The sequence below is a fragment of the Ambystoma mexicanum genome, chromosome 6p (assembly GCF_040938575.1).
Source record: "Ambystoma mexicanum isolate Mex_15411 chromosome 6p, UKY_AmexF1_1, whole genome shotgun sequence".
Classification (NCBI taxonomy): domain Eukaryota; kingdom Metazoa; phylum Chordata; class Amphibia; order Caudata; family Ambystomatidae; genus Ambystoma; species Ambystoma mexicanum.
Window position 1 is genome coordinate 1,035,777,378 of NC_090935.1, and position 15,665 is coordinate 1,035,793,042.

At 47.0% G+C, this 15,665-nt stretch overlaps 1 protein-coding gene across 3 annotated transcripts in view; it reads left to right on the plus strand.

The window, feature by feature from the left end:
- The window catches only part of AUH (AU RNA binding methylglutaconyl-CoA hydratase), a 1,015,770-nt gene that overhangs the window by 31,452 nt on the left and 968,653 nt on the right, over window positions 1-15,665 (plus strand). The window contains exon 1 of one of the 3 annotated variants that reach the window (XM_069625640.1): window positions 8,049-8,345. The exons of the other annotated variants lie outside the window; for them this stretch is intronic. Coding sequence (XP_069481741.1) covers window positions 8,102-8,345 — 244 coding nt within the window. The 5' untranslated portion in view covers window positions 8,049-8,101. Of the gene's footprint in view, window positions 1-8,048; window positions 8,346-15,665 lie in introns of those variants that run through there. 3 annotated transcript variants of the gene reach the window in all.

Genomic DNA, 15,665 nt, shown 5'->3' on the forward strand with positions numbered 1-15,665 from the left:
AAACTAGTTGCACCTTTGGTTTTACCTTGCTTGCATGCCGTCAATTTGTCCCATATAATTCTCTTCTCGGGCACCAAAGTCTTTAGTTTGGTCATTATATTATTTAGCAATATCAATATAGCCTGAGGCGGTTTCTCGCCTGCTTTCCTAGCCCCATCAGCTTGCGCTAAGGCATCCCAAGTATCACCTATACCTGTTTGATCATCTACGGTCCTAATCTGCTTCCATAAGTCTGCAGGTAGTATCACAGGAAATAATAGATCGATATCCCTTAATGTGAAAACTGGCGAATTCAAAACTGATTCTATCTGTTTGTAGAACCCTTTAGGATTCTTCCTGATGTCTGGAATAGACTGTTTAATAGTATTCACTTCCTTTCTCGAACGTGAACAAACTGTGAAATGTTTTGCGCTTGAATAGTGGAAGCAGGTTTCTGCCCTGCAGCTGGAATCTCTACTTTTGGTACTAATGTCAGAGGAACCTCTCTCATAGGCAATTGGACAATAGGGAGTTCTGAATGTTTGTTACACATAGAGCCAGATCGAGTGACAAAGAAGTTAACGCGGTGTCGAGTGAAAATGCTCTTTTATAAATCACCATCATATCCGCAGGACAATACAAGTTTCTCTTCATGCATTCATCTTGTAAATACTCAACCATCACTTGCAACACCTTTCACTGCACAGCCGGTGTATTCCGACTAAACGTATCATGCACTTCAATAGGAGAAATGGAGGCGTCTGAAATCCATCTAAGCGCGTCTCTGGTGCAAATGCGCATTTCTTCACTAATGGGTTTCAATGGAGCCAAAAATTGTTTCTGCACATACGATGTGTGTTGCTTATCCCTATTCAATTCATCCTTATGTACACGATCAAGTTCCCTTTTATAAACAAACAATTTCGCGACATATTCGTGTACTTTCGCCACAATATCTCTTGAACGAGACAAAGAATTAAAATCCCGTAATTCTTGTGGAATCGCTACTTCAGCAAGATATACCCCCATTTGTTCTATCAATACCTTCTGCTCTGGAATACCCCCATGGTCAGACATTGCACTTACAGCAGCTGTTTCATCACCCCCTTCCATGTACGTCTCGGCCCATTCACGCAGTTTCCTTTTCCTCTCTGCAGATATAGTACTATGTGTCACTATTCTCGAATCAGTATCAATCACATCATGTACTGGAAGTGGAAGCAGCCAGCAATGAAAGCAAAAACAAATCATGCACGCTAGGCGGTGGAGGAAATACCGCTATCTGTGCAGATGATATCAAACCTGCTGAAGATGGAGGAGGAGATACATAAGGGGGTGGTGCAGTTTAATCGGTTCCTGAGTCAGACCTCCGCTCATTTAGTAACTTATTCAACAATTCATCTGATACATGTAAATCTTGCGATGGGTATATTTTTTTTGCACATCTAATTGAAAGGCCCTATCCATGCTTCTAATGGCCTCTTCTTGTTTCTGTTGGTCATGTACTAAGGCCTTCTCTGCATTTGTCATGTTTCTCTTTACTTTTAAGTCGCTTATTCACTTCCTTCTTCTAATCTCTAATACCGTCAAAAGCAGCTGGTTTAGCTTTCTTACGCAATAATAGAGATTCCAAATATTCTATCCTAGCCACCGCAAAACTACCCAGAAATGGCCACTGAAGTTCTGGTGCATGTTCGGTTTGTCGATGGCAAATATCATTAAATACAATAGCGCATAGACCGCAGGCCACGTACATATATGCCGCCGACCCCTCAGGTGGTGCGGGTTGACTATGTTTCAAATTACTAGATTGTCTTCCTCGGCAACAAAACATTGCAAAACAGGATGACAATTTACCATGCATACTAAAACCACAGTCTCACCTGGCCAAAATATTTACGCGTAAATACTATTACCAATCAAATCATCAGGGCATTTCCTGTTTGAAACAAACTCACCTGATTTCCAATCAATCAAGTCCAACAGGCAATCGTCGTGGCTGGCGATTCCTCCAAACAAAAACAAGCCTCGATTCCGGAACCCTCGCTGTGATGGCCTCTAGGCGCTGCAATCGGCCAGAGATCAGGCGTAGCAGCCTGCGGGGAAACAAATTTCTTGTGCAGGGACCCCTTTTACTCACTGATCTCGATCTGACAGCCTCGTCTTCGCCCAACAGCGAATGGATATCAACAGGCGCCATCTGAAAGACCAAAAATGAGGCTTACTACAAAGAAATGGAAATAGCCAGTTATGAGGTCAAAGAACAACATTTATTACAGCCAATTGACTGGGTCTCAGCCATCTAGGACTCTAGCACCTAGAATCTGCAAAGTGCTTTGGAATTACTGAACTAGGAAACTAGGATTGAAAATAATTGAAACCACAAAATCTGGAATAGATGTTGTATTTGATTTGAAACACAGACTGATTTGTGCTGCATTTGATTTGAACTATATTGTGGAACATAATTGTTGTAATTTTGCGGCATTCCCGCCGACGCAGTCACGCAGACACACAGCTAGGAACTACTGTTCCCAGAGTGCCTGCACGTCGCTTTAAGGAAACGTCAGGCGCTTCAGCGCTGGCGCTTCCGCGACCAAGCCAGTCTATGCCAGTCCCGGTGGACCCCTACTTTACTGCCTTCCAACTTGATCTCTTCAAGTTTAGTGTGCCCCAGGAGGCATAGAAGCAACTGTGCACAGCACGCCATATTGAAGTTGTTAGCATTTTCGTTTACTTTGCCTCGTTACTTTGATTACGTTAATTACGTTGATTAAGTGTATGTGAAACTAGAAACCTGCCATCTAGGACTCTAGCACCTGGAATCTGCAAAGTGCTTTGGAATTACTGAACTAGGAAACTAGGATTGAAAATAATTGAAACCACGAAATCTGGAATATATGTTGCATTTTATTTGAAACATAGACTGATTTGTGCTGCATTTGATTTGAACTAAATTGTGGAACATAATTGTTGTAATTTCGCGGCATTCCCGCCGACATAGTCACGCAGACACACATCTAGAAACTACTGTTCCCAGAGTGCCTGCAAGTCGCTTTAAGGAAACGTCAGCACATGGCACGAAAAGCTGTTGTATTCTCCTTGTAAAAAGCCACCCCAGGCGTTTAAACCTCAGGTATGGGTTACCCTAGTTTGAGTGATTTACTAGCCCAGACAATCAAACTACAACACCAAGTAAAGGTTCAAGACTATATTAACTCCAGACTTGACCCACCTATAACAAACACCATAGGAAATGAAAATACAGCACCAACAACAGTCCATCACATAAAAAAGCCACTGAAGAACGACAATGTGATTGAACCAGATTACTCGAAACTCAGAATTGCCTTGCGTAATACAAGGTCACTGCCAAAACATGCACAAGAGATTCATGACTACATCATAGATGTGAGGCTAGACATTTTATGCCTAACAGAGACATGGCTCCAAGAACCAATGGGCCCCACCATTGATACAGCAGTACCATCTGATTATAACATTTATTTCAAAAACAGAGAAAATGCTAAGGGTGGAGGAGTGGCAATAATCGCTAAACAAACCCTCAAATTCTTTGCCGCCCCCACACAGTGCACAGGCTGTGTGGTTATTCACCTCAAATTGACACCTACCCACAATAATTGCACAAACATAATAGTCATCTACAGAACACCTTCCCTAATATCGGATTTCAATGATGAACTAATCACCATCCTTAATAATCTCAAATCTACCAACATGGAGACCATATTCCTTTGGGATATGAATAGATGGAAGGGCAATCACAATGACCCTCAGGCCATCGCCCTAGAGGAAGACCTAGATAACTGTGCCTTTACTGTAATCAACAATGGTCCCACCGCTATCACCGGGAATCAGCTTGATTGGATAATCAAAAATAACGCAGAAGTGACGCTGCTAAGAACCTACCCATGTATATGGACAGACCACTATAAAATCGAAATCCTTCTCACTCTAAAACAAAAAACGGTGAAAATAGACAACTCACCCAAAATAGTACTTGACAGGAATCAGAAAAAAATCACCAGTACATTGCTAGCAAAAGAAATGGACAAAATCATCACTGAAAATAAAGATGATGATACATGCGAAAATATCATATCGATATATAATCGAGGCATGAAAGAATTCCTCGACCTCCAAGCCCCATTGAAAAATAAACAGGTCAGGTCAAATACAAATCACCAAAAATGGTTCAACGACGAAGCTATTGAACTCAAAAAAGAAAAACGGAATCTAGAAAGGAAATGGTTAAAAGAACCATCAGAAACAAATAAAATGAAATGGAAAAATGCCGATCACAGATACAAGACAAAACTCACAGACCTTAAGAAAAATCATTACAATGAACTCATCGACACCGCCTCCAACTCCACTGGCAAACTCTTCCAAATTCGTAAATCCATTGACAAACCTAAGGCACTCACCCCACCTTTTCAGCCGACAGAATTAGATTGTGAGAAAGTTCAAACGGCCTTCCAAAACAAAATCATCAAGGCCAGAGAGAATATCCTTAATTGTCAGAGTTATAGTCCACCAACCCAAGACAAACATAATGAAAGCAAGCCCGAATCTGAAACTATTAAATTTCAGTTTAGACCTATAACAATCGAAGAGATGAAGAAAATGCTCTCAAACACCAGAAGCACTACATGCTCAGAAAATGTACTGTCACCAAAACTAATATTAGAAAACCCAGACATTTTCGCTCCCTTCCTTACAAAAATGGTAAACGCATCTTTCCGGGATTAATCAGTACCTACTATAATTAAAACAGTCACGGTTACCCCATTGCCAAAGAAACCAGAACTAGACCAACAGGATCCTGCAAATCTAAGACCTATTACAAATTGCAATTTCCTGCTGAAAATACTAGATAAAGTAGCCACTGAACAGCTCCAGAGCTATGGAGAACAACCTGGTGCACCCCCAACAGTCGGGCTTTAGGACAGGCCACAGCACCGAATCAGCCTTATTAGATCTGCAGACCGAGATGCTAGGTATTTTGGACAAGGGCAAATCAGGCCTCCTGATCTTGTTGGATCTCTCGGCAGCCTTTGATCTGCTCGATCACAAGAGGCTCCGAGAGGCCCTAGAACTCTCAGGAAAGCGCTCACTAGAGGCAACAGAGTGGATATCATCCTTTCTACAAGACAGACAATATAGGATTGTCTGGGGAAACAAGGCCTCCAGAACCAAACCGGTGGACTGTGGAGTTCCGCAGGGAGCTAGTTTCTCTCCCCTACTGTTTAACCTGTATATGCAATGCCTTTGTACCTTACTAACTCAACTGGGAATATTCTTCACTAATTTTGCCGATGATACTCAATTGGTCTTCGATCTTAGTGGAGACTATAAACAAGACATTGAAAAACTTACGACTATATACAACATCGACGAGGGCTGTATGAAAGACAACTGGATGTGTTTGAATGGAACCAAAATGGAACTAATGATCTTTGGATCCACACACGCCAGAAAAATACGAACTCCTTCATACTCCGCATTCAGTTTAAAAAATGCCCAAATCCCAATATCTGAGAAAGTAAAGACGTTGGGAGTCTACTTACAGGCCTCAGTAGGAGCCGAGGCCCACACAGCTTACTTAAAAGGGAATTGTCAATACCATCAAAAACTCCTGAGAAAAATTAGACCCTTGCTCAACCAAAAAAATAGCATTACCATAGCCAGAGCAACAATATTGTCTAGACTGGACTACGGCAACTCCCTGCTTCTTGGAGCAAACATGAAATGCCTGAAACAATGTCAGGTTATTCAGAATAATGCCGTCAGGACAATCACGGGCAGGCCTAGAAGGGAACACATTACAGGCGATAGGAAAGATCTACACTGGCTGGCCATGGAGGAGAGAATTACTTTTAAATCCCTCACAATGGTCCACCGATGCTTGTATGGCAAAGCCCCAGCGTACTTGAAAAAACACTTCAAGTGGCATGAACCATCCAGAAATTTAAGATCCTCTAACAAAGGTCTTCTCCAGACAACCCCAGCTAAAAAGCAAAACGGCCTGGGCAAGGCCTTCCCAAACAGAAGCATCCATAAATGGAACGAACTGCCTGCATCCTTGAAATTAGAAACCAACTACATACACTTCAGAAAGAAGTTAAAGACCCTTCTCTTTAAATAAACTGGATTAGCGACCTCCCTCAGCTCCCCATGCTCTGATCCTTTGTGTGTCTATTTTTGTATTAATTTGTCCTGTCTCTTTGGAATGCGCTCTGATGCCTGCGGGCTTTAGCGCTATACAAATAAACAAATAAATAAAATAAATATATCGATGTGGCCCCTGGTGCCCACCAGGTGTGGCTTTGCCGGCCTTGAACTGTACCATCAATGGACCTGTACCAGAGGGAGTGACTCCGGAACGGACGCTAATGGAAAGTGAACTGGTCTCTTGCAGTCCTGCGATTGTTTAAAGAAGACTAAGTAAGCGTGCGTTTTGATGCTGCAAACCTGCATACTAGCTACATGCTAAAAGTGGTCTCAGTAAAAGAGCAGTGATGTGAAGCTGTGCTCCCGCAGTTGGTGGGGGTGCTCTATTTGGGACCAGCGGCTACCCATAGGCGTCATGCAGTGTTTTGCCATTCCGTACCCCATGCTAATAAAGGGTTTTGTAACTTGCGGTCCAACTGCCAACAATCCACTGGTGGTTCGCCCACTGTGACTATGTGACACCATATGTGTATCAATGGCATATCCTATTCGTATCTTGGTCACACGACTCTTAAGTAACCCAAGTAACGTCGCTCTGTAACGGGGGAGGAAATCATTTATGTTGTAATCACACTTGTTTGTTCCTTATGAAAAAGGAGGGGTGTTGTGTAGTAACCCTCCCATGTTTGTTGCCCCTTTAAGGGGATTGTGTCCCTCCCATGTGCATTGCCCTTTTATTATGGGCCATGACGCAGTCATGGCCCCAGCTAATAAAAGGGAGCCCTGCAGGCACGTGCAACAGAACGGCTGCAGACTCCGAAATGGAATTACCCGAGTCTGTGTCTCACTAAGGCCTGCAGGCCCACCCTATGTAAGCAGGGCCTGCAGGCCAGGTTGCGATGGGGCCCCCTTGCCAGAAAGGCAGGCAGGGTCTGCATGTGAAGGCAAGGCTTGCTGGTGTCCCATAGCCATACATGCCAACCCTCATGATTTAGGCGGGAGACCCCCGATTTCTAGGTGAAAAATATTGCTATTTTTAACAGTCTCCCGCCTAAAATAACTGTAGCCCCCATGCATTCCTATGGGGAAATATGCCTCTCCCTATTTCCCTGTGGAAATCTGCCTCCCAGGTGCATCTGAATGTTGCCATATATGCCTAGAACCTCAGGGGGCTGGTGAGATATCCATGACTAGTCCCCCCCCCCACAACATTATATACTTCCGAATTTATTACATGTTGCTTGATGGAGACATACTCGACATCAATTGGGAAAATACAAGATAATATACTTCATTAAAAGAAATACTATTTTGCTAATACTGTTGGATTGACATATAGGATATTTTGTATGGTGACAAGTAAAAAAATGCGGGAAAGGGAGATTTTCCACTTACATTTGGTGATTATATATTTTCCACATTTAATTAGGACTTTGGTCCATACGATCCCTTCAATCATTGCCGTAATTTTAGGGGGCAGGGGACAAGGGTGTTTGTCCCCCGTAACTTTTGTTGCATATCATTTTGTCCCACTCATTTGGCGGGGGCACCTTTCATTTAGATGTCACGCTCGCCCCCCACCTCCAACATTTTCAGCAAAGATACCCCACTGTCTTCAATGCAATCAAGTGAGTTATGTATCTACTTAATTCACGGTGGCATATGTGAGTGAAAATGATATGTAGTACTCACACATGAACATTTATAAAACATTAGTTTATTTATCTGTTTGTAGCTAGACACGTGTGCAAATCGTGAAGAACACAGCAGTTTCCCACACGTGACCGGTAAGTCACCCACTGTGTATGCTATAGAGCAGGTGCCTCCACTATTGCCCTCTGGAGTGAGCAGTGATGTAACGTAGGAGGTCATGTCACGTGAGCTCAGCGGCCGTCCAGAACTGCAGCGCCTTTCTACATCACCCAACATGGCGGCTTTGGCGAGGCTACGATTGGTGTTTTATGGAAGTGCTAGGTTCAATGCTGGTGCACATCGCACACGGCACATGCCGACCGGGGGTACACAGGCACTTGCTTCCAAACCGCCGCCCGCCGGCAGATGTGGAGAGCTCTGCATCCTGTCTGGACCACTGATAGGAAGGCGCCGTTTCAGCTCTGAGGCAAAGGGGGACGAGGAATTACACGTCCGCTACCTTGATGGGGAGGAAAAAGGTAACCGCGCGCCACCGAACAAACACCCTCTGAGCGCGCGCACGAGCAAGCCACCCAGGTCCCTGCACTACTCTGCCCATGCGAGCCCTTGCCAGGTCTGCAGAGATGTCACCGCCCGATTTACGTCAGGGGCAGGTCAGCTGAGCACGTGCTGGTTCATGCTTCATGGGATTTGTAGTATATAGAGGAGGGATGATGACATGGTACGTGTTGACATTGACAATTGTCCACTGGATTTCACAGGTGCATGCCCAGGTCATGAACGTAACAGTTTGTATCCAAATACATGTCAGTGCTTCTGTGTAACACTCAGTATTTTGACATTTTATTTTTGGGAAGCCGGCAATTTTTAAAGGTTTCTTGATTCTTGATTTTTTTTTGCCCATGATTTTACCTGTTGCTCCTCAGTACATTTCCCATTTCTCACTTCCCTCAAATGTAGTGATCACCAAGGCCCTCATTTTAAGGTTGGCGGTGTCTGTGAAAACAAACTACACACAAAGTGAAACAGGAGGCAGTTCGTTGTGTGGAATATACAGATCCCATACAGTATAGACCTTTATATGTATTACAGACGATATAGTGAAGGGAGGCAAGCTTGTTAGAGCTGAGTTAAATTATTAAATTCCTTTCCACCAGCTGCGGAAGCGAAATCTGTCCGATTTTGTTATGCTTCGCCACAATCTGCCATTCTGCCACCCTGCATATCGACTAAAGCCACGCACATTTTCTCGTGCCGCTGCGCAACCCGAAAAGTGCAGTGCAATTTTTTTCATGCAGTGGCGCTAACCTAGCACAAAAACTGTGCAAAGTTTCTTGTGCCGCAGTGCGATCTAGTGCACATCGAAAAACCCATGCTAAGTTTCTCCTGTATAACTTGTATGGGTTGAAATAAGGCCCGGCCAAAGTTTCTCGTGTCGCTGTGCGAAACTAGCACAGATCGGGGTAAACTGCGCTAAGTGTATTGTGTTCCTGCGTGAAACTAGCACAAGCCGGGGAAAACTGCACAGTTTATCGTGTTGCTGTGCAAAATTAGCACGGATCACAAAAGACTTGCACAAAGTGTGTGTCACTGCTTGAAACTAGCACAGATCTAAAAAAAAGACTCATGCTGAGTTTCTTGTCTCACTGCACGAAACCAACATTGAAACAAAACATCACAATCTGCATGAAATTTCAGTGGCAGCAATACCGTAATGCAGATTTCACAGCGGAATCCAGTGAGAGTTCTGCACTTTTCGCTTCGCAGGGTACATTTCGCCCACCCCTGTGGTGTCACGTGTCCCGAGAAGCAGGGTCACGTGACACGCTACCGCCGGACGTTAAAAATAAAGGTATCACGGAACTGGCGTTTCAACGCCAGTCCGGGTTTATGCAACTATAAGAGCAGTCGTGAGCTTTATTGCTGCGCCACCCCCGCGCACTGCGACACCAGCGGAGCCCCGCGCGAGGGCCTCGCTTCACAGCTGTCCTGCCTGCAGAAGCCTGCAGGCATATATCACACTGGCGACGAGGCAGAAAGTGGGTTGCGAGCCCCGACAACAACGGCGGTCTTCGCACCCACGAACCCACGTTTACACAATCGCGGAGCCGGCAGGATAACGACGCCGGCCCCGCCCACAATCAAAGATAACCTCCAGCAGCGGCGAAGAGCGGCCCCAGCACCCCAGGGCCCCAACGAGAAATTTTTTTTTTTTTTTATATATTCTCTCACATTCAACGACAGCCCCGGGAGCAGCCTCCTTAACCCTGGCAGCTGCACCCAGCAGCAGATCACGACCCCACGACGAGGGAGAAGCAGGACACGCAGGGCTGCCTAACCAAAGCGCCGCACGTGAGACCACGCGCTGCACGCCCACGCAGGCCCAACCACCGCCACACGGTAAGCTGCAACTCAGCGCCGCAACGCCGCACAACACAACATGTCCAGCCCATCAGAGTCCAGCGCCAGGTCCACGTCGAGGAGGAGCCTCACCGAGGAACGCACAGACCCCTCGCTAACCACGTTCATGCCACCCTCCGACCCGTTCACTAACGGAGCGGCCATCAGATGGGAAATATGGATACAACAATTCGAGATGCACCTCGACGCGAGAGACATCACCGGGCCAAAAAAAATGCGCACTTTCCTCCTCCTCAACATAGGATCTGCCGCCCTGCGCCTATTCAACGCCACGCCAAACAGAGGCAGCGATGCCAACTACGCGGCAGCAAAAGCCGCCCTTTTCACAAACCGGACCTCAACCCCGACTACGAGCGGTTCCATTTCTGCATGGCGAGACAACGAGAAAAAGAGACAGTGGACAAGTTTCACGCTCGCCTTCGCGAAATGGCTGTGGGATGCGAATTTCCGGACGAAGAATTCGCCATTCGCCTCCAAATAATCAACGGCATCTCCTCTGAGAAACTGAGGAGGGCAATGCTATCAGAGAAGAATGTACGACTGTCACGCATCCTCGAGATGGCAAGACTCCGCGAGCAGACAGAGGAACAAGTAGCAGTCATGGAAGCAGCCATTCAGAGGCTTCCGCTAGACAACACAGGACCGACGGAAAACGTAGCAGCAATCTCCCGACACCAGGGCACCCGCCCGAAACAGAACCCGAGAATGCAACCACCACAAAGGCGTGACCAATCGTGCAAGTGGTGCGGAGGCCCATGGCATAAAGGGGATTCCTGCCCAGCATGGGGGTCAACATGCAGAAAATGCAACCGCCTGAATCACTACGCTGCAGTCTGCCTAAACCCACTGAACAAGAATGACCGTGACGCAGACCCGCGGCCATCACAAGAACCACGTAGGAGATTCGCACCCAAGGAAACCCGCCAAACAACGCGGAGAGGAAAAGCCAGGCAGTCGACGAATCACAAAGATCCCAAACCACGAGTGATAGCGACGAAAGTGACAGTGACTCATCCCCCGAAAGGCAAGGCAAAGAAAGGAGAAAGAAAGGGAAAAGACGTACACACCGAGTGCACCTAATATCAGCAGTGGACCCACGGAAATCACGACAGAAGAGGAGACCAACATGCACCATCCTCTCCGATGGAAACCCACTGAAAGTTATCATTGACACCGGTGCCACAGTAAATGTCATGCCAGTGACAGCATTTAACAGTCTCAACCCCAGGCCAGAGCTCCTCAAGAGGAAAGTCAGGCTATACGCCTATGGATCAAAGAAACCCCTGCCTGTGCGAGGATCATTCAAATCCAACTTCGCCCACAGTAACGCCAGCTGCCGAGCCCGAATATACGTGGTAGACGCCGGGTGTGAAACCCTCCTTAGCTGCAAAACAGCCGAAAAGTTGGAACTGATACACTTCGCGTTCAGTACACAACACGATGAACTACACGACCTTTTGGGGCGGCACAAAAAGCTGTTCCAAGGCATCGGGCGCCTAAAAGGGAGAACAGTTAAGCTACACATAGACCCCACCATCGAACCCAAAGCAGTACGGCACAGGCGAATCCCATTCCACCTGAGAGAGGCCGTAGAAAAGGAACTACTCAAGCTTGAAGACGCAGGGATCATCGAAAAGACATCTGGACCAACCCCGTGGGTTTCGCCGATGGTAGTAGCCCAGAAGCAAAACAACCAGGCGCAGTAAGAATATGTATCAATATGCGGCTCCCCAACATAGCTATCGGCCGTGAGCGCCATGTCACTCCCACCATTGACGAACTCATTGTAGACCTCACGGGAGCGACGATCTTCAGCAAGCTCGACCTCCGGTCCGGCTATCATCAACTAAAACTATCGAAAGAATCCAGATACATCACAACATTTTCGTCCCATCTTGGCCTGATGCGATACAAGAGACTCAACTTCGGAATATCATCGGCGGCGGAAGTATTCCAGCATGAGATCAGGAAAGTCATCACCGGCCTCGAGGGAACCACTAACATCAGTGACGACATCCTTGTATATGCATCGAACAAAGACGACCATCACCAACGCCTTGCAGCAGTCCTAAAGAGACTCGAGGATGCCGGACTGACCCTCAACGCAGACAAATGCGAATTCAACAAAAAGGAACTCTGTTTCTTCGGGTACATTTTCAGCGCAGCTGGGGTATCCCCAGACCCATCAAAAGTACAAGACATAAAAGAATTTGAACCACCAAAGTCAGCCTTGGAAGTGAGAAGTTTTATGGGAATGGCCACTTACTGTGCACGGTTCATCCCTGATCTGGCAAGCATCGCCAACCCACTCGGGGATCTAACCAAGAAAGATCGACAGTGGGAGTGGACGGAGGTCCACCAACAGGCTTTTCAACTGATAAAAGACTCCCTGTCCGCCTCCACCACCATGGCATTTTTCAACGTAGACCGACAGACCGAACTTCTTGTCGACGCCAGCCCGGTTGGCCTAGGGGCCGTGCTGACCCAAACAGATAAAGATGGCACGATATTTCCAATCGCGTTTGCCAGCAGAGCCCTCACCAAACCGGAACTAAACTACGCACACATCGAAAAAGAAGCCCTGGCCATTCTGTGGGGATGTCGCCATTTTAAAGTCTACCTGCTAGGGAAACAGGTGAAAATCTTCACCGACCACAAGCCCCTGATCCCGATATTCCGAGGCTCCGCCCCACACCTTCCCGCCCGCATTGAAAAGTGGATGTTGCAGCTGCAACCCTACAACATTGCAGTAGAATACCGCCCAGGATCAGACAATCCGGCGGACTACCTGTCCCGCCACCCGCGGCCAGCCACTGACAAAGAACAGCACCACGCAACAAAAACAGACGAACACGTCTGCCACGTGATAGCATGCGCCCGACCACGAGCATTGACACTGCAGGAAGTAATACAAGAAACAGCAGAAGACACAGTCCTGAAGCATACAACAGCAGCTATTCAGTCGGGCAACTGGAAAACATACCTCATGTCAATGTCTCACCGAACAACCACGGCCCAAGCCAAACTCAGGGCTTTGTTCGGCATCAGGCATGAACTATCCGTAGCACCTGAAGGCGTAATACTGAAAGGACACAGGATCATATTGCCGGAATCCCTCGAGGCCAGGGCGCTCAAGCTGGCCCACAGTGGACACCAAGGGATCGTCAAGTCAACCGCCTACTTAAAGTCCCGAATGTGGATGCCAAACATGCACCAGAGAATTGCAGAAATCGTAGAGTCCTGCACAGCATGCCAAGCATCACAGAGACCAGCAAACCCCGAACCTCTCAGCTGCGCCCCCCGAAGCACAAAACGATGGGAGGCCGTCAGTATGGACCACTGCACCATCGCTGGAGAAGGTTACCTGCTAGTAGTAATAGACGAATTTAGCAGGTACCCAGAAGTTGAGCATGTGGCCTCGACAAACACCGAAACCACTATCCTCACACTAGAGAAAATATTCGCAATTCACGGCATTCCCAAGAAAATCAAAAGTGACAATGGCCCATCGTTTGCCAGTCAAGAACTAAAAGAATTTTTCAAAGAGGTCAATGTCAAACATCAACGCATCACCCCAAGATGGCCTCAGGCAAACGGTGACGCAGAGCGCTTCATGGGATCACTGAACAAGATCATCAGGATCGCCAAGAATCAAGGACACCCCTGGCTGAAAGCTGTATTTCGGTTTCTGAGGACACACCGTCAAACCCCACACTCAGCCACAGGGGTCAGTCCGGCGGCCCTCATGTTTGGAGTTCCAATCCAGGCGGAGCTACCGATACACCCAGACTGGACAGCGCCTGACCCAGACATCATCGAGATGGAAGCAAGACGGGAAAGACACAACGAGCGTGAAAGCATTGCTCGACGAGCACACCACAGAGAAATAAACCCGGGGGACACGGTCCTCGTCAGGAACCGGGCAACACCGAAGAAAATGTCCCTCAATTTCGAAGCCCGCCCGTGGACCGTCACGACCACCAACCACAGCATGATTACAGCAACCCGAGGAAAAGAGACGGTAACCAGAAACGTCTCCCACTTCAGGAAAGTACCTCAAGAAATGTGGGAAGAGCAACGGTCGCCCCAGAGATGTGAAGTAGTACACTCACCCCAAGCACACACGCCACTGCAGACCACAGAAACGCCGGAAGAAGCAAATGGTGAAGAAGAAGCCGCCACGGAAGACGCGCCACGAGAAAGAAGCACCCGATACTGCCTGAGAGACAAGCCCAGACCGTCTTCCCGCCTTCAAGGATATGTCGTAAATGAGATATGCCAAAGAAGAAGGCAGCAAGGACTGAGACTTTCACCTATTCAGAAGTAAGACTCAAAGTAAAATGTCACGAACAAAAGGGGGAAGATTTTGCCTCCAACTTGGGGAGGAATGTGGTGTCACGTGTCCCGAGAAGCAGGGTCACGTGACACGCTACCGCCGGATGTTAAAAATAAAGGTATCACCGGAACTGGCGTTTCAACGCCAGTCCTGGTTTATGCAACTATAAGAGCAGTCGTGAGCTTTATTGCTGCGCCGCCCCCGCGACACCAGCGGAGCCCCGTGCGAGGGCCTCGTTTCACAGCTGTCCTGCCTGCAGAAGCCTGCAGGCATATATCACAACCCCTAATCCTTATTTAAAGTAGTGAGGTCAGATGGCCGTGGCCAGTCTGGGGGAGACACCGAGCGCTGCTTCCAGAAGCGAGTCCCACCAAGTACTTCTTCCAGACCCTAAGCTAACCTTGGGGGGGCTAGCTGCCATCTTACTAACCTGCCAGTACATTTCCACACCTACATTCACGGTTTCTCATTGTTTAAATGTGTAGTTTTTGTGATGCTTCTCCACGACAAGGCCTTTATGTGGACATTCAACAATTTCAGTGCTGGGAATGTAAAACATTATTCTTGGATCCCAAGAGGGGACAGGGAAGGCTGTAAGGGGGCAAGGCTAGGGCGAAATTGTGGCAGACAAGTGAAAGGCTTGAAAAAAGTGTAAAAAGACAGGATTTAAATAAGAGATGACTTGAAATGACATAACAAAACAACCTGAGAATACAATGTACTTGAGCAAAAATGTTATGATTCTTGCTTTATTTTTATCCTGAATGGAAGCCTACAAGCATTTTAGTCCTGCTGTCTCTCAGCATGCATCTTTATACCTGCCTCGTAAAATCACCTACCATTTGAACCTATTAAGACCCAATAGCCAATCCACGTTATTCACTGCTGTTGTGTCTGCAGATATTTAACATTTGCTGCACTTGTATGTGCTTAAGTTCACAACAAAAAGCTTTGAATGTCTCTGACTGCTGAGAACAGCTGGTCCCTTCGGGAGCAGTAAAGTGCAGGAGCAAAGGCATGGGTTATATGTTTACCTGGATGCATGATCTGTGGAGACACTTTTTGCTGGATTTCCAATCTG